This window comes from Medicago truncatula, chromosome 1 (genome assembly GCF_003473485.1).
Source record: "Medicago truncatula cultivar Jemalong A17 chromosome 1, MtrunA17r5.0-ANR, whole genome shotgun sequence".
Classification (NCBI taxonomy): Eukaryota; Viridiplantae; Streptophyta; class Magnoliopsida; order Fabales; family Fabaceae; genus Medicago; species Medicago truncatula.
Window position 1 is genome coordinate 27,128,694 of NC_053042.1, and position 24,037 is coordinate 27,152,730.

At 31.5% G+C, this 24,037-nt stretch overlaps 1 protein-coding gene across 1 annotated transcript; it reads right to left on the reverse strand.

Annotated features, from left to right (window-relative positions):
• Positions 1 to 1,431: 1,431 nt before the first annotated feature.
• Positions 1,432 to 4,689, reverse strand: LOC25480425 (protein trichome birefringence). Its single transcript, XM_013587120.3, has 5 exons — positions 3,775 to 4,689; positions 3,152 to 3,344; positions 2,837 to 3,030; positions 2,382 to 2,540; positions 1,432 to 2,157 (listed from the first exon to the last, which is right to left on the reverse strand). The coding sequence occupies exons 1-5, from the start codon at positions 4,443 to 4,445 to the stop codon at positions 1,794 to 1,796; spliced, it is 1,581 nt and encodes a 526-aa protein (XP_013442574.1). The 5' UTR covers positions 4,446 to 4,689; the 3' UTR covers positions 1,432 to 1,793.
• Positions 4,690 to 24,037: the final 19,348 nt, after the last annotated feature.

Sequence of the window (24,037 nt, forward strand, 5' to 3'; positions counted from 1 at the left end):
TAAACTATAACATTTTATGTTATTTTAGTAAGCTAAGCACAGTTTGTGCTGAGTGTATTCAAAGACCACAAGCATCTTTGAAACATAAGTGGAAAAGATACGAGAACCATTATAACTATAGAAAATGAAGAGTGGGTGAAACTGTAATTTTGGTAGGAATTTTTGCAACGTCCCTACCAACTGAGCTAAGCTCACAGGACATTGAATTTTATTTTATGGATTAATAATCATAATAATAATAATAATAAAAAATTTGTCAAAAAAATAATAATAATTAAAATATCAATTAAGTAGTATATCAAGAAAAATTTAGGTGGTATATCAATTTTTTAAACAACACCAATTTATTAATGGAACACTAATTCAAGCACAAAGTGGTGCTAAGTTTTTTTATTAATTTGTTGGTGTCTGAAAATTGAGAATTTTCAAAAGGGTCGTGAAATAGAAAAAATTATAATTGAATTCCTAAATTTGTCAAAATATTTAATTAGATCTCTAAACTAAATTTTTTTTAGCTTTTAAATAATTTATAACTAGGCTATTAGGACCATAAACATTTATATAATTTTATATTTTATGTTCCAAACTGATTCACGGACATAGATAGTACTAACATAAACCAAAAATCTCAAAATAATTCACCGACATAAACAGTACATAAACCAAAAATTAATGATGCTTTTTTCAAGAAAAGGACAAATGCATACAAGACAGGCATTTGTCAAAGACTTCATGGAATAGTTCATTGTCAGGCCAAACAATAGTACAAAGACTTCATCTAGTTATTGTTTGACTTTGGAAAATGTTTTCTAATTTATGACTTCAGTTTTAATTACAAAATGCTACATCGTTTTCTTCTAAATCACGACATCATCGGACAACTTTAGAGACTAATTCCTAGAGGTAATAGGGATTCATTGTTTTTTAAACCAGAGTATTTCTACGTGCAACTATGGTGATTAATTTTTTAGAGGTAACTAGGATTCATTGCTCTCTCAACATATATTTTTCTATACGCATCAATTAGGAATTGAACCGTGAACCAAATTGTTAAATGTCCTAAGTATCTGTCACTTGTGTCATAATATGTTGGTGAATGCTACATTGTTTTCACTTTGCACATTTTTAAAGCTACGTACAAAATACAGTGAGATACAATGTTGGAATGAAAACATTATAGCTAACCAATGTAAGAGTACTTAGTTATAGTATATGACCCTATGAAGCAAGGACACTCCTCGGATTAGGCGTGTCTCGATGTCGGACATGTGTCGTGTCCGACACCAACACGACACTGACACTTGTAATTACACTGAATTATGTGATTTTTTTAAATTATTAACCGTGTCGGCATATCAGTGTCTGTGTCGTGTCGTGTCTGGTGTCCGTGTCCATATCCGTGCTTCATAGTTATTATGACCCTATTCAAAATTATTCAAAGTAATCTTCACTTCACTATATATATCTGAGATGGCTAAATAAACAGTTTGTCTGAATAAATTGGTTTACATTATACAAAAACTAAATAGGACTCTGCCTTAAGAAAGAAAACTATGTTGAAAGGGAGAGAGGGTGGTTTACAGTAACAATCTTAACCACCCTTTACATTCTATCTTTTCCTAACTAACCAACTTGTATGAATAACACAGTTTTTTAACCTTTACAAAAATTTGGAAAAAAGAGTCTTTTTCTCTATGGTTTGTTTATTTCCCTTTCCTGAATATGGCAGGGATAAAAATTGTATATATGTGGCCTTGAGTTTGGTAGTTTACCTCTATGGTCTCGTCTTTTAATCAATGCTGATTTTGATTTTGATTTTGATTTCGATATTGATACTGTTTCATTAAAAGCTCCGCATAGAGTATCTCATTCCATGTATCAGGAACGCCAGGGAGGCACCAATGGCTGCAGTCTTGGTACATCAACGGCGATTTCCTTTCGTCTGGTGATAGGTTTTGCTTCCTATAGATAGAGGGATGACCGTCTTTTCGGAAATCTGTCATTTTCGTGACATTTAAGTAGGTCACACGAGTCTTCATATTCCTTAGTACCTTTTCCAAAACTCTCATCTTAGGAGGGTATTGCCTCAAGTATTTTTCGTTCTTGATTGGCACGATTTCACTGTTACATTGTCCACCTGAATTCCATTGCCCGCCACTACAGTTCGATACAATTAGAAAAACATGTATATGTATCAGCGTTCTTGTTCCATAGCATATGTTAATAAGTCAAAAAATATGTGGCTCACGTGTATCGTAATATACTGATAACCATGATTAAGACAACTAATCTGAACCTGAGAAAATGACACCGAAACTGAACCCTCAAAGTAATGCAGCACCAAAATAAATACAATAATCACAGATTCATTTTTACTTTACCTAAAGTGAGAAGAAGAATAGCCTCTGAAGAAGACCATAGACTTGGATGTATTTATGTTGGCATCAACCCATCTGCTCCAGGTTGTTATAGCCTTTCGAAATGCCTCCAAAACATTCAATTCATTATACACATGACTACCTTCTTGGTAATAGTCCTTGCTGAAAAAAATTATTGAGCAAGTTGGTTAACATTTATCAAGGCCTAGAGACTTGAGTTGAAAGAAAACAAAATCAGAATAGACTCAAGAGGGTAATGTGCTTATGTATAGGTCGAATCGATGGGGAGTACCCAAGTTCAAACCCTGATCGATACAACTATTGGTCAGGCTTTATTTTCCTCGCACCCGGACTCCGGGTTACCAAGGGAGAAAACAAAGTCAAAATAAGGTTGAAAATAAGGCTTTACTGCAGTCACTTGTAAGTTCTAAGAGGAAATTGAAATGCATCGGTTTTACCCTTTAGAAGTTTTATCATGAGTCCACCAATGGCCAGTGTTGAAGATGATTATATCTGCATCTTTATATTGATTAGAAGATCTACCAACCAAATCGAGCCGAAGTGTTTCCTTCTTTGTTCCATTCTTGACAAGCATTTCCCACTCCTGAACTAAGAACGGCGATACAAAAAGCTCGACAGAGAAGTTGTAATCCTACCAAACAAAGGAATCAATCAATATTCATCATTGATACAACATGAAGATGAAATTGCACAAAGCAAAAAGGAAAAACTGAAACTTGAAATGCAGAGGGAATCAGGGAAACAACACTAACCTTGAATATGAATGAATAAGAGGATTCTCCTTTAAAATGTACTCTTCCATTTGCTTCAAAAACTTTACTTTTATCTTTCACAGAGTTTCTAAGGATGCAAATAAGAGATTCCCACATATTCCTATTGATTGAATCACCAACAAAAACAAGTCTCTTGCCTCTCAACAAATCCAACATTTTGTGTCCATCCAACCTATTAGCAATTGCAAGAATACAAATATCAACAAATCAACCAAATTAAGCTCCTAAAAAACATTCACAAAGCAATTTGAACATCAAAATTAATCATCAAACACAAAGTGTTAAGTATCTCGCATTAGATGTGACGTGGCCTACAAATATGTTCATAAGTGGTAGACACTGGACAATCCTCTCCTTACAAGTCGGTGTTGTTGGATTTGATTTAGAAACAACCTAAATTCTAAGATGGTATTAGATCCTATCTTAAAATCTTGTGTCATTGCTATCAGACTACTCGGGTCACGCTCCTAATGTCCAGTCCTCTCCTTACGAGTCCCACAAATACGTCCAATTTTGCAGCGATTGAGTTAGCCTCGACCCAAATTCTAGTGCTAATAAGAAATCTAGTGCTAATAATAATAAATTCATCAAAAGTCTCTAACCTTGGAAGACTACACCCTTTTGGTTTCCACTTTAATTTCTGATAATCTTTATCAGGCCTTCCATTGTTTATACAACTGAATTGTTCATCAATCAAATTGCAAGAACCAGGTTTATAGAGAGGATAAGATTCATCTTTAATCCATTTCCCATCAAAAAAATCACACTTCATCAAAGACTCCATCATATGAATCTCATCTTTCATACTTGCAGTTTGATTCATCTTCTTCTGATGCTTAAATTCATCAGAAACATGAGAAGAGGTTTGGTTGGTGGTTGAAACAGCATCTTTAGATGTATTGAGAGAGTTTTGAGTTTTGTTTCCAACATGGGTTGCTTTGAAAGTTGTTGTATTTGATTTAGAAGATTGAAAAGTGTTACTATTAGATCTAGAAGTGTTACCAAAAGTGTTGCTAAAAGTGGAAGATGAAGTGGTTGTGTTGTGGAAAAAGAATGAGAAAATAGAAGAATCAAAAGTGGAAGTTTTTGTAGTGAATATGTTAGTAAACCAAGGAGAAGAAGCATTAGAAGAAGGAGAAAAAGCTAAGAAAACAGTTAAAGAAACAAAAGCAAGCATAAAAGCATAAGTAAAAGCGATTGTTTTTCTGGTTTTGAGAACAGAAGAGAAGCTTTTGATGTTTAAGTGTGTAACATGTTTGGTTGATTCAGCCATTGAAGTTAAAGGGTTGTTTTTGTTTAAGACAGAAAAAGAAACAATGAAGTTAAGTCATGTTATGTTACATGTGTGAAACAAAGAAGGTTGTGTAACTGTTTGGTTGAAGAAAAAGTTGGTTTTTTTGTTTATGTGTGTGAAAATAAAAATGTTGGTGTTGATTTTTTCTGGGTTTGGGTGGACAAAGATGATTATAGTATAGATTATTATGCTTTTGGTGATGATGATTATATGAATATGATTTTTGATTGATGCATTGATTAGGATTTGATTAAGAATAATAATTGATAACCAATGAGAGTGTGACATTTTTTTTTTGTACCAAACATGTTTTTTTTTATTTTGGTACAACCAAACATGTTTTTTTTTTATTAACAGCAAAATTGCCACTGTTGGCTCCATGGTGTCGTGTAATAATTTAAAAGAATATTGTTGCATAACATAGGATAAAATTAAGAGTAATAGTAACTTTGTAACATTAATCAACGGGAATTCACCGTTTTATCATGAAACTAATTTTATAACCATTTTTAAAAATAATGTTTACATACTCTTTTTTTTTTTACAAGTTAAACTGGAATATAATATAACGAAGGATGAATTCTATTTAACACAATGTATATTAGGATAGAACAATGAAATTTGAACATATAATTACAAAGACATAGCGGTTTAAACATAAACAACAAAATTTATAGGATAAGTGAGAAACCCCAAACACATTGAGGGGTTAAGCCACCAATTATGAAAATAAAAAACAAGAGTAACATTCTCTGTTTTCAACCACCAAAAGGATTGCGGTTTAAATTTGTCAAACAAATGCTGCAACGATTTATCCTTATGTTGAAAAATACGACTCTTCAGTTCTTTTCAAATTACTCAAATGGACGATAACCAAAACAAAAGTGTAAAGGTTTAGGAAAAGCTCCCAAATGATCAAGTTGAATGAGATGATCTGATAACCGCAACAAATTTAAAGAGAAAATGCATAACCAGAGTCGAACAATATGTCAAATACTCCCAAGAAAATAACAACCCAAAAACAAGTGATTAGCATTTTCCTCCATACCACATCCACACACATATTTTAAGCAGGCTGGGTGATACCTCGCATGACCAAGTTGTTCTTGGTATGAATCCGATTACGAAGAAGATACCAAGCAAGCAGATAAACTTTTAACGAGACTACTTTATTCCAAATAATGTGAGTATAATTAAAACGAGCAATCGGCTCCACCTAAGCCAACAAATGATAAACATCACTGACTGTGTAGCCTTTGACCGGTTCTAAATGTCATTTCCATTTGTCTTCCACACCATCCCACATAACAATATTATGTAACAGAACACAACACTCCCCAACCATATCTTCCTCCTATACAAATAACATCTCCACGCCTCATACCCCCCCTCCAACTTATTGGCCCCATCACCCACAACTCGTCCCAAACTAACTACCCAGACTCATCCATATTGTTGGTGTAAATCCTAGAGGTTAATAGTTTTATGTTAAAATTATTTTATGTATCGTGATTTTTATTATTAAATAAAATGAGGTATTCTTTATGAAATTTGATATAATATTAATAAAGTCCTTAGAATATATAGTTCAAGTAATGGACATTATGTGAGACTTAATCATGAGATTACATTAACATAAAGAACACTATTCTTAAAAGTATTTGTAGTCAAGTTTTAATATAAATTGAGATAGTAATAAAGCGTAGAGACTAATATGTATGTAGATTGATGATCACGTCTCACATGTCATAGATATGAGATATTAAGGATATGCATATGTGTAAATATTAGGAGTAATATTTATACTAGATTGACCCCCAATGAGAATACTACTTAGTATGTTATGAAGATGTCATAAGATATTCTCATAGTGATAATGGTGTATACCACTCCTAGACCTGAAACCACAATGATCCTTAAATGTGGAGTCAAGTGTTTTATTGTCATTCAAACGTTCTCTGTAACATGATAACTATAAAGCTAGTTGACGGGCAGTTGACAAATCATGTTAAGGGACATGAGTGTCCTATATGAGATTTGCCTCTCCTATATAACATGAGAAATATCGTTAGACCTCTTGATGAAATATAATTGTAAAATTGCATGACCATGTCAAATTAAGTCAATATGGGATATTAAACTTATTTATTACTCAGTATATTCCGAGATCAAAAAATATCCTTATTGAGTTCTACTAGGGTGACACAATCTATATGAGGGATGCACCTGCATCCCCTGAGTTGGCCATGGCTCCGCCTCTGATGGTGGTATATTGTAAAAATAAATAAAGACTATGGTTGTAATTATTCTAATTTGGTATAGTAACATGGTATCGATTGGTGTTTGTGAGCTTGATCTCAATTGATAAAAACATTGTATCATACTTCATCCGTTTTAAAATAAGTGTCGTTTTAGCCAAAAAAAATGTTTTAAAATGAATGTCATTTTCAATGCAATAATAATTTTTTCTTTTCAATTGTACCCTTTAATTTTTTTTTGGTGGCCGGCGTTTGAACCACGGACCTTGTATATAGTATGCATTGTCCCGACCAACTGAGCTAAGCTCACGAAGACATTGTACCCTTCAATTAATACTATATATACTACTTTCAAATTATTATTTTTTTCTTTAATGAAAAACAAACCAATAGTTGATTAGGATAATTTAGTAAAATAACATCTATTTTTTTAATTAATGTATTTCTTAATATGTGTGCAAAAACCTTAAACGACATTTATCTTGAAACTGATTAAGATATATCTTTTTTTTTTTACAAAAGAATTATAACAGGAATATTTTTTTTTTTTACAAAGACAAAACAATATTCATTCATTCAAATCGATAGAGTACACCAGATACAAACATCGCTAAAAACGTAAAGGGTGAATCTGCGAACAAACTCACAGCACCCAAGTCAATAGCATAAAACGGAAAAATGCCTACAAATAATATGATAAAACCCAATTCACTGAAATACACATGTTTCTGGATCTGCAACGTTGACTCTCAAATCATTGGTTGAATTTGTAATTGATCGATGTCGATCTTTCAATAGGAATTAAATGAACACCGCGACAAGACGCGAAATCAAACGCCGCACAAGACGACGAACAAAACAAAGCCGCACTTAGACGACGAAATCACAAAAACACAAAAGGAAAAACTTGATATATGTGAAAACCACTTATTTAGATGGAAAGAAAACGAAAAAAATATGTAGATGAGTGATTCTAGGTGAAAAATGACATAAAATCATCCATCCTCAATGAACGAAGGAGAAAAAAGTTTAAGAGAAGTTAAAGTTTCTATACGAAACTATTTTACTTAAAAAAAATTCACATGGAATCAGTTGGAAACATATTGCTCTCTCCAATTTTTTTTAGAAAGATAAAAACGCGTAGTCATGTTTAGGCAAAAAAAAAAAAAAAAAACAGCTGCAAGCCATTCATTGACTGTTTCATTTCAAAAGAAAAAGAAAGACTTCTATATTTAAAACTCTGAGTAGTGACATATATACACTGCTATGAGTGCCATAAGTCGGTGGGTATAACTTATAATAAAAAATTATTTGAGGAAAATAATTAGTATTTGTTTTTTTACTATTATTCTTACCAAACATATACATATAGGTTAAAATGTTAAATATTAATATATACAACTACGTAGTCACATGTCTTATAACTGTGTAATATCCAATTTTATATTTTAGTATAGGTATAACTTCAAAAAATAAAAAATTCAGTATAGGTAAAAATATGTCTAAAGTCTTTTAAATTTGACCCATTATTAAAGAATTGACTCTTATAGAGTTAACTACTAATTTAGAGCGTAAAATTTTATGATCCATTTGCACCGGTACCTCTTCAAAATATCTTTTATCTTATTTTCTCTTTCCTTTAGGCTTTGTTTGCGAGTTGGATTTTGGAGGGTAGGGGAATGGAAGGAATGGCTTATGGAGTGGTAACCCTTGTTTGCGAGTTTTAAAAAAACAAAGGAAAAGTTTTGGAGGGTTTTGAAGGACTTCATTTGTCCAATTTTAAAGTTCTCCCAAATTGGGGGGTTTGGGGGTTAAACATACAAATTGACAATTTTGCCCTCTTAATAATTCAAAATTCCAATTTTAAACATTATTAAAATTATTAGAATCTTTTTTAAAAACAACTTATTTATACAAAGCAGCTAATTACGACCTCATCTTCAAAAACTGCTTATTCAAAACAACTTATTTATACAAAACAGCTTATTACGACCTCATTTTCAAAAACGGCTTATTCAAAACAACTTATTTATGCAAAACAGCTTATTACGACCTCATTTTCAAAAACAGCTTATTCAAAACAACTTATTTATGCAAAACTGCTTAATACGATCTATTTTTCAATAACAGCTTATTCAAAACACCTTATTTATCCAAAACAGCTTAATACGATCTTTTTTTCAAAAATAGCTTATTCAAAACAACTTATTTATACAAAACAGCTTAAAACAACTTATTTATACAAAACAGCTTAATACGATCTCTTTTTCAAAAACAGCTTACTCAAAACAACTTATTTATACAAAAAAGCTTATTACGACCTCAATTTCAAATTTCAAAAATCGCTTATTCAAAACAACTTATTTATACAAAACAGCTTATTACGACCTCATTTTCAAAAATAGCTTATTCAAACAGTTTATTTATACAAAACATCTTAATAGGATTTCATTTTCAAAAACAGCTTATTCAAAACAGCTTATTTATGCAAAACAGCTTAATACGATCTCATTTTCAAAAACCGCTTATTCAAAACAGCTTATTTATACAAAACAGCTTAATACGATCTCTTTTTCAAAAACAGCTTATTCAAAACAGCTTATTTATACAAAGCAGCTTATTACGACCTCGTTTTCAAAAACCGCTTATTCAAAACATCTTATTTATACAAATCAGCTTATTACGACCTCATTTTCAAAAATCGTTTATTCAAAACAACTTATTTATACAAAACAACTTAATATGACTTCATTTTAAAAAACAACTTATTCAAAACAACTTATTTATGCAAAACAGCTTAATACGATCTCTTTTTCAAAAACAGCTTATTCAAAACAACTTATTTATATAAAACAGCTTATTATGACCTCATTTTCAAAAACCGCTTATTCAAAACAACTTATTTATACAAAACAGCTTATTACGACCTCATTTTCGAAAACAACTTATTCAAAACAACTTACCGCTTATTCAAAACAACTTATTTATACAAAACAGCTTATTACGACCTCATTTTCAAAAACAACTTATTTATGCAAAACAGTTTAATACGATCTCTTTTTCACAAATAGCTTATTCAAAACAGCTTATTTATAAAAAATAACTTATTACGGCCTCATTTTCAAAAACTGCTTATTCAAAACAACTTATTTATACAAAACAACTTATTATGACCTCCTTTTCAAAAAATCGCTTATTCAAAACAACTTATTTATATAAAACAGCTTATTACGACCTCATTTTCAAAAACCGTTTAGTCAAAAATCGCTTAATACAATCTATTTTTCAAAAACAACTTATTCAAAACATCTTATTTATCCAAAACAGCTTATTATCACCTCTTTTCAAAATACAACTTATTCAAAACAGATTATTTATGCAAAAGAACTTATTACGACCTCTTTTCAAAAAACAACTTATTCAAAAAAACTTATTTTTACAAAACAGTTTTGGATAAATAAGTTGTTTTGAATAAGATGTTTTTGAAAAAGAGATCGTAATAAGTTGTTTTGCATAAATAAGTTGTTTTGAATAAGTTGTTTTTAAAAAAGAGATCGTAATAGGTGGTTTTGCATAAATAAGCTGTTTGGAATAAGTTATTTTTTGAAAAGAGGACATAATAAGTTGTTTTGCATAAATAAGTTGTTTTGAATAAGAGGTTTTTGAAAATGAGGTCGTAATAAATAGTTTTGTATAAATAAGCTGTTTTGAATAAGCGATTTTTGATAATGAGGTCGTAATAAGCTGTTTTTTATAAATAAGTTGTTTTGAATAAGCGGTTTTTGAAAATGAGGTCGTAATAAGCTGTTTTGTATAAATAAGCTGTTTTGAATAAGCTGTTTTTGAAAAAGAGATCGTATTAAGCTGTTTTGCATAAATAAGCTGTTTTGAATAAGCTATAAGCTGTTTTGAATAAGTTGTTTTTGAAAAAGAGATTGTAATAAGTTGTTTTGTATAAATAAGCTGTTTTGAACAAGTTGTTTTTTGAAAAGAGATCGTAATAAGCTGTTTTGTATACATAAACTGTTTTGGATAAGTTGTTTTCGAAAAAGATATTGTATTAAGCTGTTTTGAATAAGCTGTTTTTCTAAAAAGAGGTCATAATAAGCTGTTTTGTATAAATAAGCTATTTTGAATAAGTTGTTTTTTAAAAAAAGATCGTAATAATTTGTTTTTCATAAGATAAGCTATTTTTTAAAAAGAGGTCGTAATAAGTTGTTTTGTATAAGTAAGTTGTTTTTAAAAAGTGATTGTAATAAGCTTTTTATTTTTTATAAATAAGTTGTTTTGAATAAGTTGTTTTTTAAAAATAGATCTTAATAATTAGTTTTTCAAGCGATAATTTGTTTTGAATAAATTAGAAGTTAAATTACGAAGTATAACAATGTATTGATTTTAAGAGGAAAAAGGGTAAAATAGTAAAATTATAACATAAACCCTCCATCTCCTTTTCTTATTGGCTTTTTAACTCCCAAACAAGGGGAAGGTTTTCCCTCCTTTCTCCCTTCCCTCCCTTTCCTTCCCTTCCCCTCCTTAGCCTTTCCTTTCCTTCCCCTCAAAACTCGCAAACAAAGCCTTAAAGAACTATTTTTTGATAAATTATTTGTAGCAACTTCACATTTGAAAACTATTTTGTGATCTATTTATATGGAAAAAAAAAACAATATAAACAGATGCAATATTCTTATAAACGATTACTTTAAAAAAATGATTTTTAAAAGCAAGACATCTGAAGTTTTTTAAAGACCTCGGGAGATGAAGAATCAAGATTCAAGAGGCCTCAAAATACGTTACAAAGGGATTAATTCTCTTCTCAAGTTCCAAGACATCTTATATGAAAGCAAACACCCAAAAAGACGAAGAAATAGGCGTTACGAGGCCCAAACAACACTCACATGCGCTTGGCACACGTTTATGTGCATCTAGGTTCATGTTGAGGCGCTTGGCGCATGAACCTAGACGCCTGGCACAAAAAAAAAAAAACAAATGCGCCTGTCGCATTGTTCGAGGCGCCTGTCACATGGTTCTTGACGCCTGGCGCCTGTTCCTTACGGGCCAAGGCGCTGCTTTGTGTGTTTTTGGTGCGAAAAGCCCGATATTTTAGCCCAAGTTCAGGTGGAAACTCTTCCTATAATTATCGCATTTCTCATTCATAACGAAGTGGTTCAAGAGGAAGACAAGCACTGGGAGCTTCAAGGGATGGGTCTCTCTCCTCACTCAAGGTTTTTTAGGGTATGTTTTATTTCTATCGTAATTTGTCTTTAGTTACCATGAGTAACTAAATCTTTTTAAGCTAGGGTTCTAATATGAACCTCTGTTCTGGTTGTTGAATAATTTATTTAATTTAAGGTCTTTATTTATTTATTTATTATTATGTTATTAGTTTTACTGTTGTTACGTAAGATTTGTCTCTTCTGAAGCATAACCCTGACTTAGGCACTTAGGGATGTGACATTACCTAATATTGATGTATATTTGTTTAATCAGGAAGTAATTAATTAGTAACTAGGGAAAGATGCCGAAAGCGAGCAAACCCTGAAAGTAAGTACTTATGGAGGTGACATACCTAATATTGATGCATATATGCTAAAATCAGGAATTCACTAGTTGAGTAATTAAGGAAACATGTGACTTCACAACCTAAATCAGCCATGTAACTTCGCTCTTCTTTCACCTCGGTAAGGTAGATGCTGATAGGGATGACTGTTTGTAGAACTATCGAGAGGGAGAGTGTGTTATAAGTTTCTAAGATTCATAAATGGGCAGACCTTTAGGAAGATCGGGAATTCACTCATGGGAATTTAGGAAAGTCAATTAAAGTATATGTTTCAAGAGTAAGACCCCACACATACTTCTTTGTGATCAGCAGGTGCAACTCGAAAGTTAGATGGGAATGAGGCTATATCTTTGAGAAAGTAAGACCCCACACTTAATGATCAGCAGGTGCAACTTAAGAGCCGATAGGTAGTAAAACCCCTCGAACTCATCACTTAGCTAAATAACGATAACTAACATGAATAAGACTTGACTGTTAAATAATTCCAACAACCAAGTAGAGGAGATTCGAAGAATCCTAACCGTCGCTAACATTCTGCAATCAAAACAGGTAAACTTCGCTCTGTTGCAAACAGATTAACTTTGCGAAACTCTAAACTCTTTTCACTTTTATTATATTTTGTTCTCAAATAAGTAACGTGAATTATTTGATTGAACGACAATCCATGTGGATACGATACTCTACATATTACTTTATTACTTGGTAAATGATTTGATACACTTGCCTAATCCGACCATCAGGTGTTGCAAATGATTGGTGAGGTATATGGATGTCAACCTGATCGGAACGTCTAAATTTCATAATGATGCTTTGCACTTATCATGTTTGCCAAAAAAAAGTTATATTCAATTGAAGATTTACATTTAATTAGGTTTAATTGACATAAGTTAATGTAAGCTAATAGAACTAGTTAACTCAACTTTTGCGTGTTAATGCACCTTGGTTCCTGAATAGATGGATATGATATTATATTTCATAAATTAATAAACTTAGTTGCATAAACTTGCGTAAGTTAAGAGACTAAATTGTATGATTTTAAAGTCAACGGATCATACTGAATTTTTAAAATAAGTTAAGGGATCAAAGTGATATTTTAAGCCTAATTTTTTTATATATATTTGTAAAAATAAAATTGATACATTAAATGTCGAATCAATTAATATCAATTACTTTAGAATAATGTTTTGAATTTAATTATTTAACTAATACTCACATTGAAACATATTATTTAGTTGTTGTTATATATATATATATATATATTATTGAACCCAGTGAAAGAGATATTTTTTAATTTAATCATTAAAAATATTAATTAACATATAAAATAATTTTTATAATTAACGTAATATTGAATTAGTCCTTATTACTACTATATGTAGATATTGTAATAAAAAAGTTTTAATTAATAATTTTTTTGCTACAATTTTTAAATATTATGGTCAACCATTGGTATGTGTAATATTTATTACAGTATTCTTTATATTCAATGTTTTAAATATTTTTGTCAAAAAATGTTTTATACTATTACTACATATGTTTGGTTTCATTTTGACAAAATCTATCTTGTCAACCTCTAATATTTAGTTTTATGTTGACCAAAAATGTTTTGTCAACCGTCCCTCAAAAAAAGAAACTTTTTGGTCAACATCTTTTTTTTTTGGTCAAACTTTTAATGATTTTTCATATAAATATACTCACTCCTTATTTATAAGAAAAATTTAACTTTTTTAATTCATTGAGTAATTGATGCATCTTGACTAGAATATAGACCAAATACATTATTTATACAATGAATCAAAAAAGTCAAACGTTTCTTATAAATAAGACCGAACGGAGTATATATAACAACAGCTAGATAACATGTTTCATGTGAGTGCATCACTTAACATATTTCGCAAGTATGATGATTTCAATATCCAAAGTTGTCTTGACAATTTCTATATTACTAACAATTCTTGTTGCTTTGCAGTTCCAGGAAGGTGAAAGTAACATATTTCATAAAAAAAGAGTATTTGTTTACATCACCAGCAACATAACTGATGCACAGCTTGGTGTTCACTGTAGAGAGAAAGATAATGATCTTGGGCTACATAACCTAAATTTTGGAGAAACTTATAGCTTTTCATTTAGGCCTGTAATCTTTATAGAAGCAAAATTATACTTTTGTGGATTTTCTTGGATGAATGAACTTAAACGCTTTGACATTTATGTTGAATCACGAGATGATAAAGATTGCAAAGGAGAATGTCGTTGGAAAATAGATAAATCAGGACCGTGTAAGTTAAAGGGTGATGATACAGAATGTTTTCCTTGGAAACCTAACAATGTCACAGAAGGAAGACAACTTGGTGAAGAGAATAGTACTCTTACTATGTAACTTGTTCAATATATTCTTCAATGAAATTTATGTGGAAGAATGAATAATAATAATAATAATAATAATAATAATAATAATAATAATAATAATAATAATAATAATATGATATATTATAAGTTTTTTTTTTATATTTTCCATTGACCATCACAAATTGTGAGTTTGATTTACCTTTATATCTCGGAATTTCCTTCTCGTTTCTTGTGATGAAAAAAACCTTTTTACTTTGATTTTCCTTTTTACTTTGATGCTCTCTGCATCCTTTCACAAAAAAAAAAAAAAAAGGTGAAAATTGTATGGTTCATTTTATTACATACGTGAGTTTATTAATAATATAAAAAAATACTATTAATGAGTTCACCGTTTTTAAATCTAAATATTTATTGAAGAAAAAAGGTAGAAAAAAAAAATAGAGGGGATAAACTAAACTCAAGAAAGAAAAATTAATATAAAAATAAATTAAAAATTGATCAAGCATTATGCAACAGAGGTCCTTCGACATATTTTTTCTTCTTTGCCTTAAAGGTAACTTTTATAAAAGGTTCTACATTTGTGATAGAACAGTTTTGTAAATCATCAGTAGCTGTCGTCAGGTCCGACCCTTAGCAAGTGCAACACGGGCTAAGGAACCGGGCCTCCCAATTTTGATGGCATCAAATATTTTTATTATTTTTTAATATAAGGATTAAAATTGTTAGTTATATATAAAACTTAATCGACATCTTGCAATGGTTCAATTGTAAAACATAATGCACCTAGGTGTGTGGTTCTAGGTTCAATCACAATCATTTGTGTTTTTCTTGATAATTTTAGTTTTAGTCAATCTAAAATAAAACATAAAAATTGTAAAACATGAAATTTGAACCTGGTACAAAATTCTCAATTACATACACCATTATTAAGCCACTACAATGCTTTCATAAAATTAAAATTAATACGCATTTTAAAGTTCTATACTAAAGAAAACTACCTTTTTTAATAGAAAACTATTGTATGCATTGAATTTATTGTCATTTGTTTGTATTAGCGCAAATTAAGTCCCTTAAATAATTAGTATTTCTTTCAATTGTTTTAAGTTTAATCATGCATGCTAATATTAGTTTACTACATTTTTCCCCCAAAAATAGTACTAGTTTATCGTCACTATATAAAGATAGCAAGGACCAATACACCTTTTTTAAGCGAAAAGGACCAATATACTTAAGATCCATTTTGCACTATTTTTAATATTAGAATAATTAGTGAGTAGTGAATGAAACTCAACACAAGTCAGTTAGTTACTCAAGTACAAACTAGTTTTACTTAATTTATAGAGATGACTAAATTTGATGTTATTGATTTTTTTTTTTGGAAACAAAATTTGATGTTATTTACAATTTTAATATGGGATAATTCTTTTTAAAAAAAATTGCATTTTTATTAGGGATTCGATTTTAGTATTTGAGCAAGGCCTCCAATTTAATTAAGACAGTCCTGTTTGTCGTTGTTTCTTTCTAATATGTATATATCCTATGCTTAGTGTCTCTAACAATTGTATCCTTCAAATTCTTTAATATCTCCATGCATGTCATTAGCAACAATGGGAGTCATACTATCATCACTAACAATAATATTTGAATATCCACCACTCCAAGATAGGGGATCTCAAACATAGTCCTTCTTAATAATAGACCGTGTGTGCACGGTTTCTATCATGTAATAAAGAGTATCTAAGCTTACTAGTGTTGATTATCAATTCTTTTATCTAAACTAATTATCTAAAAATATTAGATTTTTATGGGCTGATTGTTGGTATAAAATAAACAATAATATATAGGTATCTTAGTATTTTGGTTTCATCAGAATCCAAATTCACTTTGTTTTCTATGAAAATTAATGTGACCTATCTCCCATTTCAGAGATGCATAAGCGTGTTTTGAACCAACGAGATGTCATATTTTAGTGGTGGTATCATTGACAAAAACAGTTAAGCTTAATTATCCTATGTCACCTCGAAGGAAACTAGACTATTTTCATGTTTCAAATCGTTTATTGACCCCAAACTTCACCTTTTAATACTTCAATTGGTGTCTAATATTATGAATAATATTATTAAGGGAGACCCTTCCTCGTCACTACAGGTGCCATAATTGATGTTCAGCATGATAAGTTGGCATTCATCAATGCAGGTGAGGAAAAGATTTAGTTTGAAATTGCTAATCTAATGAAAAGTTCTTCTGTTCAGGACTCATGTTGTATGATTGATGTTACTGAACAATTGTGAGAAAGAATGTTCTTTAGCATCATATGCACACAATGATCTGCATGACCCAGACTGAGCAAAATAATCTCTTTTTATCCGTCAAGCTAGTGACGTTAAAAGAGCGCAACGTGAGAGGAAAATCCATGAGTTAATGTTATTTCTTTTGTTTATGTTTTTGTACGATAATAAGAGGGGAACAGTTGAGTATCATTTAATAAATGAGGCGCATGACATAAATGTCCCGGATGCATCATTTCCATATCCACCAAGTGCCTTCGCCTGAGCAACATTGAAACATGTGAGCTTTGCTACCCTTTTGTGTTGCTTTATTTGAATCATTGAGGACAATGTCTGGTCTAAACATGAGGGTATAATTATCTTGTGTCTTTATGTATCTTATGTTTTAAGTGTCTTGTTTTTTGAATTCCTCTTGTTTGAATATTTGTTTCTGTCAAGCTGAAAGGTGATGTAGCAACTTTTTAGTAGTGTATTGAAAAGAAAGAAAAAAATAAAGGCTGAGTTTTATGATGAATTTGTGCATGTAAACAAAAAAAATTGCTTTAAGTGTTTCACTAAACCCACATTAGTTTTATTGTGAACCCCTCTCTTTTTTAGAGATTCACAAAGTTGCAGACTTTGAATAAGTGTGTATATTGACATTTTAAGGAACAATAAGAACTTCAATAGTAATCATAATTAACTTTAAACTTTCACAAAATAAAAAAAAAGTAGTATAAGTTAGTGTGGGAAACAAAAAAAAAAAAGTCGTAAAAGGTGTAAAAAGAAAAGAAAAAAAAAAAAGGAACTAGAGCACAAGAAAAATATTGTGTAGGTGGTCCTAAAAATAAAGAAAAAGCGATAATAGTGTCTTTCTTTAGTAAAAGGTGACTCTGAGTTTTCCCGTGAAACATAAACACCAAATGCCCAAGAAAAAATTCACACCTATGTTATATGAAATGATTGTGACATTTTACTCGTATGATTACTATCAAGGTTAGGATTTTTCCACATAATGTTATTTACACATGAGCAATAAAAAGATGGATTACACACACACTCACTCACATGAAACAGTTGTTTGGTTGAAAAGAATTCTTAAAAGCACAGGCGTTGTGATATGTGTACCCTGATAACAAAGCCTTTGAAAAAGAAAAGAAATTTTTTGTTCTTATTAAAATGGGTGGGTTTAGGGTGGCATTTAATTTGGAAAAGGCTACTTTTTTTCCACCATGGGAAAGATTTTTCTGACCATTGGATCAAGTGTAGAACACATCTTTATTATGGACTCTCAATATTAAATCTAACCACTCATGTTCCTCCTTTTCCCACCACCATCTCACCTGACCTGACTGTTTTAATCTCCTTTCCACCGTCTCTTTCTTTCTCACCTCCCTCCATCCAACGATGGCTTCACGCTTGTGAATTCTTTTTATTCTGATCTTCTTATGTTCTAATCGTTTTTTGTTCAACGGACTGGAACCTCCACAAATCATGTGCTGCTTCTCTTCTTGCATCATTGATCTCTGAAATATGCTTATTAGTTAATATTTTCTTGCTACTAGCTGGTACTTTAATTACAAAAGTACTGTATATAAAAGAGTGGTATATAGCTGAAAGTGGAGATGGAATCAAATTATAAAAGAAAATTAAAGGACATGTGTTTATACGATTGAAATAAGAAGTCAATAGTTTTCTATTTGAGGTTACTTTTACACAAGTTGTTTTTTATTTTTATTTTTGCTGCTGTTTGCCTATGAATCTAAATACCTAGATTTTGTTATTTGTTTTTTTTTCTTTTCTGAAATGATTATATGATGAATTTGTTTTTGATTATGATTGGATCTTGATGCTATGAATCTGAGTATTTAGATCTTGTTGTTAATTGCAGGAATTGAATGTCCAGGGAGGAAAGAGGAGGAGTTTGTTGGATTTCTTCCATGGATTGAATGTTGTTAAATGGGTTAAGTAGGTTGTTGTAAGTGGTGAGTGAGAGAGATATGGAGGAGAGTGAATAAAATATTGTGGTGAGTGTCTATGATAACATTATGGTCTATATTTGATCTAATGGTCAAAAAAATACTTTCCCATTAGATCAAATAAGGAACATGGTCTTATCTTAGTCACTCAACACTAGATCCTTTTTACATTATCTCTCTCTCCCCTCCATGTCTCTACCCACTCACCGACCACCACCAACAACAACAACCTCTCAAAATCTATCTAGACCACCACTGACTTCATCCTCATTGTTCTTAAAACGCCCAAAAAATCATTGCTTTTATAATAAACAATTCACAATGAGGATGTTTTAGCTTCACTTTCAAAGATACAATTACCTTTTGTTTGAAATTAATTAAAAAGCAATGATTAAACTGAAAGCATATATGAATTGTCAAGGTTAGATTATGGTTTCTCATTCAAACACGGCCCAAAAAATTTAGAAAATGCAAATCTGAAAAGAAAAGAATAATGATAATATAACAAAGGTTGTTTTGTGGATTGTGATTTGATGCTATGCTATAGGAAGTTGTTGGTGCAATTTGTATTTTCTTTTAATGTAAATCTCACTATTTTCTTTGACGGCGGTTGAATATGAAAAGAAAAGATGTAAAGATTTGGGGGAAATGATGAAGGTCGAGGTGGTGAGAGACTCGTATGAGAGATGGAGGAGAGAGAAAATGATAGTGGAAGAAAGTGTGGAAAAAAAATCCAGTACTGAGTGACTAAGATAATACCATGTTTCTTGTTTGATCTAATGGTCAAAAACAAATTTTCCCATGGTGGAAAAAAAAGTAGCTTTCCCATGCTAAACGCCACCTATTAAAATTATGTTGTTGATTTTCTTTGTCTTTTACTGGAGGACAAGCAAAGATTCAAGCATGGGAAAATTTGATAAGTTGTACTTTATGGTGTTTTTAGCATATAAATTCAATAAAAAATAGTTTGTTTTAGTCTTGTTAGAGTTATTGTACTAAAAATTATTACTCCCTCCGTTTTTAAATATAAGCAAAATTGACTTTGTAGGTTCATTCACTTAATGATGTATGTGGTTCATATTATTAACCATATACATCATTAAATGAATGAACCTAAAAAGTCAATTTTGCTTATATTTAAAAATAGAGGGAGTAGTTTTCATTTTCAGTACCAGATAATGAAAAAAAGGAAGAATTTTCAAATGCTGAAAATAGAGTACGACCGTGCACCCAAGGAGCACGGCTGTGCGTCCTATCTGAAGAAAAAAAACCAGGCAAAATCTCAAAAGGTGAGCATAGTTTGTCCGCCTATCTAGCACAACCGCACGCCCTTCCCAGTCTGCAGAATTTCAACATTTTCAAGGCAAGAAAGATTGTGCGCCTCAATAGCATTACCGTGCGGTTATTCAGTTAGATCTATTATATACGCTTATATATATATATATATATATATATATATATATATATATATATATATATAAATGAGAGCACTATTTATAATGAGAGATGAGAGGATGAAATAATGGCCTTTGGATTAAATTAAATGGCTGAGATTAAATTTCCTTTTAGTGGGTCATTTGTTCTCTTTCTTTTCCCTTCCTTGGCACTAGCGCCTTTCTCTCTCTCTCTCTCTCTTTTGCGTTGAAACTTTTCTTCTTCCCTGTGACATTCAATTCATTCTATCCCTGTTTTGGTTTATGATATTGATAAGCTTTGTGGAATTTTTTACAAAGGTCTTCCTTTAATTTGAAGAACCACATGTTGATTCATAAAAATAGTTCTTTAAAATCAAGCACCGCATGGAATTAAAACACAATAGATTGAGATACCCATAGAGGCACCCAACTTGGCAGAGACACCCATCGTTTATTCAATTTCTCAAAGTTTGTTAATTTGTTTGAAATTTATCTCAATACTTGGTTCAATTTTTGTTGGTAAGAATAAATAAAAAATCTCTATCATTGTTGGACTGTAGAGATGCTTGTGTGTTTATTTTAAGATGCAAGAGATTCATCACATGTAATTTCTTAAATTGAAATCAAATAACACAACTTTGATTCTCTTTAAGATGCAAGAGATTCATCACATGTAATTTCTTAAATTTTGTGGTTGAATCAATGCTTGTTTTTCATGGAAAAAAGATGTAGGGAGCAAGATGGAAAGAGAAACGTTTCAAGAGAAAAAGGGAGAGAGAAACACGGAACTGAGAAGATGAAAGGTAGAGGTTGTAGTGCATGATCCTTTTTAAAGAATAATTAAATCTGAAGCGTTGATTTTGATCCAATGATCTATATTAATTCCTCTCATCCTCTCATTATAACTACTACTCTCACTTGATATGTCCTATATATATATATATATTCAATAAAAAATAGTTTGTTTTAGTCTTGTTAATTTATTTAATTTTAATCTTTTGATCATTTTGTCATAAATGAGATCGTAGAATAAAAGAGTTCCATCAAATCTAACAATGTATCACCATCATCTAATTTATTTTACATTTCTTCATCTTCTTACCTAATATTTTTCTTCACCTTCATAAAATCTTCATCAACTTTCATCGTCTTCATAAAGAAAAACAAAAAAAAATATATTAAAAAAATTCATTGTTTTAACTTCAAATATTCATACAGAATTAACAAAAACCACATAACCAAACCTTTAAACCCAGAACTCAGAATTAAAAATCCTTTTTTTTTTTTTTTTTAAAACAAGAGTAGTGGAAAGCACACTACCCAAATTCATTCAATAAAAGGAAGAAACGTACAAGAAAGCAAAGCAGAAAAACAAACTAGACTAGGAGCTAGTAACTCTAAAATTGGGCATCCCTAACATGTTTCTAACAACTTCACTTCTAATGACAGTAGGGTGATAGTTCCACCAAACAAATTCATTGCAATCTAAGCCTAGGCTAGCTAAACTATCAGCACAGGAATTTCCTTCTCTAAAAATATGAGAGACCAAGAAATTCATATTTTTAGTGAGTTCTAAACAATTAGCCCATCTGTTTCTTAGAGAGCAAGGAACCATATGAGCAGATTTGAAGGCCATTACCAGAAGCATAGAGTCAGTTTCAAGCCATATGTTCAACCAATTGTTTTGGTTTGCTATTTCAATTGCAAGCATGGCACCATAGATTTCTGCAATGAAAGCAGATTCTGTATCAAGCTTTTGAGCAAAACAGCCCACAGTAAAACCAAAAGAGTTCCTAAAGATGCCACCACAAGCTGCTTTAATAGGATTCTTCAAAACAGCCCATCTGTGTTGACTTTAAGCCAGTTTGTTAGGGGGGGATACCAGAGAACTTCTTTAGTGATTGTAGCCTTTGGAGGGTGAATGTTGATTTTGAGAGCTTTTAGGAAAACAAACTCTGTCATATCCACAGCTGAAGTCTTAACAGTTTTGTTACCAGAGAGAGATGTGTTGGAGATGATAATGTTAATTGCTGATTTCCAGTTGATCTTCTTGTTATGGAATCTATTTTGGTTTCTGACATACCAAATAGTGCTGAGAATATTGTTTAGGCAAGAGGTTATGGCGACCTTACATTGGGGGGTCCACTTTCTATCACACAACTTCCAAATGTCAGAAATATTGTTCAAGTGGAGAGGAATGCTGAGAATGGAGGCCAGCCAAGACCATATAGCGACTGCATAACGACATTGAGAGAAAAGATGCAAAGTTGATTCAGTATGAATTAGACAGTTATTGCATATGGACACAATGTTACAGCCTTTCTCCATTAATTTTTCATCAGTTGGCATCCTATCATGCATGATTCTCCAAGAAACCAATGATTTAGAGGGAGGAATATCAACACTCCATATTATTTTGGCCCAATTCAGCTTTTGATCAGAAGCAGTTTTATGAAGGAAAGCTTCCTTAAGGGTTAAGTTTCCTGTATTTGTCCATTTCCAAACAAGTCTGTCATCAAGGGGGACTTTAGGGATGGTGATGCTGTGAATTAATTGATAAATATGTGGAGAGGCTTGTTGCATAGAGTTTGGGATGCACCAAGTTGAATTGACAATAAAGTCTTTGACTGGAGCTGATAAGAATTCAGAGATGTTTTGAGGTATGTGCAAACTATCAGCAATATTAACTCCACACCAATTATCAGACCAAAATCTGATATGCTCACCATTACCAAGCAACCAAGAGGAGTTCTCTAGAATGGTGGGATACTCATTTTTCATACTACTCCATAGAGATGATGATACATGATAAGCTATTGGTTTTCTTCTTTTGATAACTTTGTCTTTCAAAGAAGTGGCCCAAGGCTGATTGGAATTTAACATGTCCCAAGCAAGTTTAAGATTGGTTGCTTGATTTACTTGATTGGAGACCTCAAGCCCAGACCCCCTTCATCATATGGTTTGCAAAGCTTATGCCAGGCTACAGTTACCAATTTCCTTTTCTCAATATTGCCACTCCAAATGAAATTCCTTGTCCATTTCTCAATTTCTTTCAAAAGAGAGACAGGCCAAGAGTACACAGCCATACTATGAGTAAACATAGAGTGAATGACTGATTTGACTAACAAAGTTCTACCAGATATTGATAATAGAGAAGCATGCCAAGAGTTAAAGCTTTAATCTGATTCTGTCTGCTATGGATTGAAGATGAGAAGCTTTAGGTTTCCCTTTAAAGATTGGCACCCCCAAGTAATTGAATGGAAGCTGACCAGAGTTGAAACCAAGTAAATTGACAATATGAGATAACCTACCTCTTGATATGGAACCTGAGAAGGTAGTAGATTTAGCAGGGTTTATGTATTGACCTGAGCACTCAGCATACTTATTGAAAAGATCCTTCAGAGCCTCGACAGATGTTAATTTTCCTTTACAAAATATCATTACATCATCAGCATACATAATGTGAGATGGAATGTTGTGAAGTCTGGAGCTGTTAATCAAACTGAGTTTTCCTTGTTCCACTAGTGAAGTAATGGACCTACTAAGAACATCCTCTGCAATGCAAAATAAAAGAGGGGAGAGGGGGTCACCTTGTCTAACCCCTCTACTGCAGTGAAAATATCCATGCTGGGAACCATTGATGGAAATTGAAAGAGTAGCAGATTCTAAGATTACCTTGATCCAGTTGCAGAATTTTTCATTGAAGCCAAAATTTGATAAGACTTTAAGCAAAAAAGACCACTCAATAG

Bases quoted from the DNA above. Each gene is read 5' to 3' on its own strand.
- LOC25480425 (XM_013587120.3), bottom strand. From the start codon at position 4,445: ATGGCTGAATCAACCAAACATGTTACACACTTAAACATCAAAAGCTTC. The intron at 3,031-3,151 runs GTTAGTGTTGTT...TTTGTTTGGTAG, and splicing joins CTTATTCATTCATATTCAAG to GATTACAACTTCTCTGTCGA. The intron at 2,541-2,836 runs GTAAAACCGATG...AATTTTTTTCAG, and splicing joins CATGATAAAACTTCTAAAGG to CAAGGACTATTACCAAGAAG.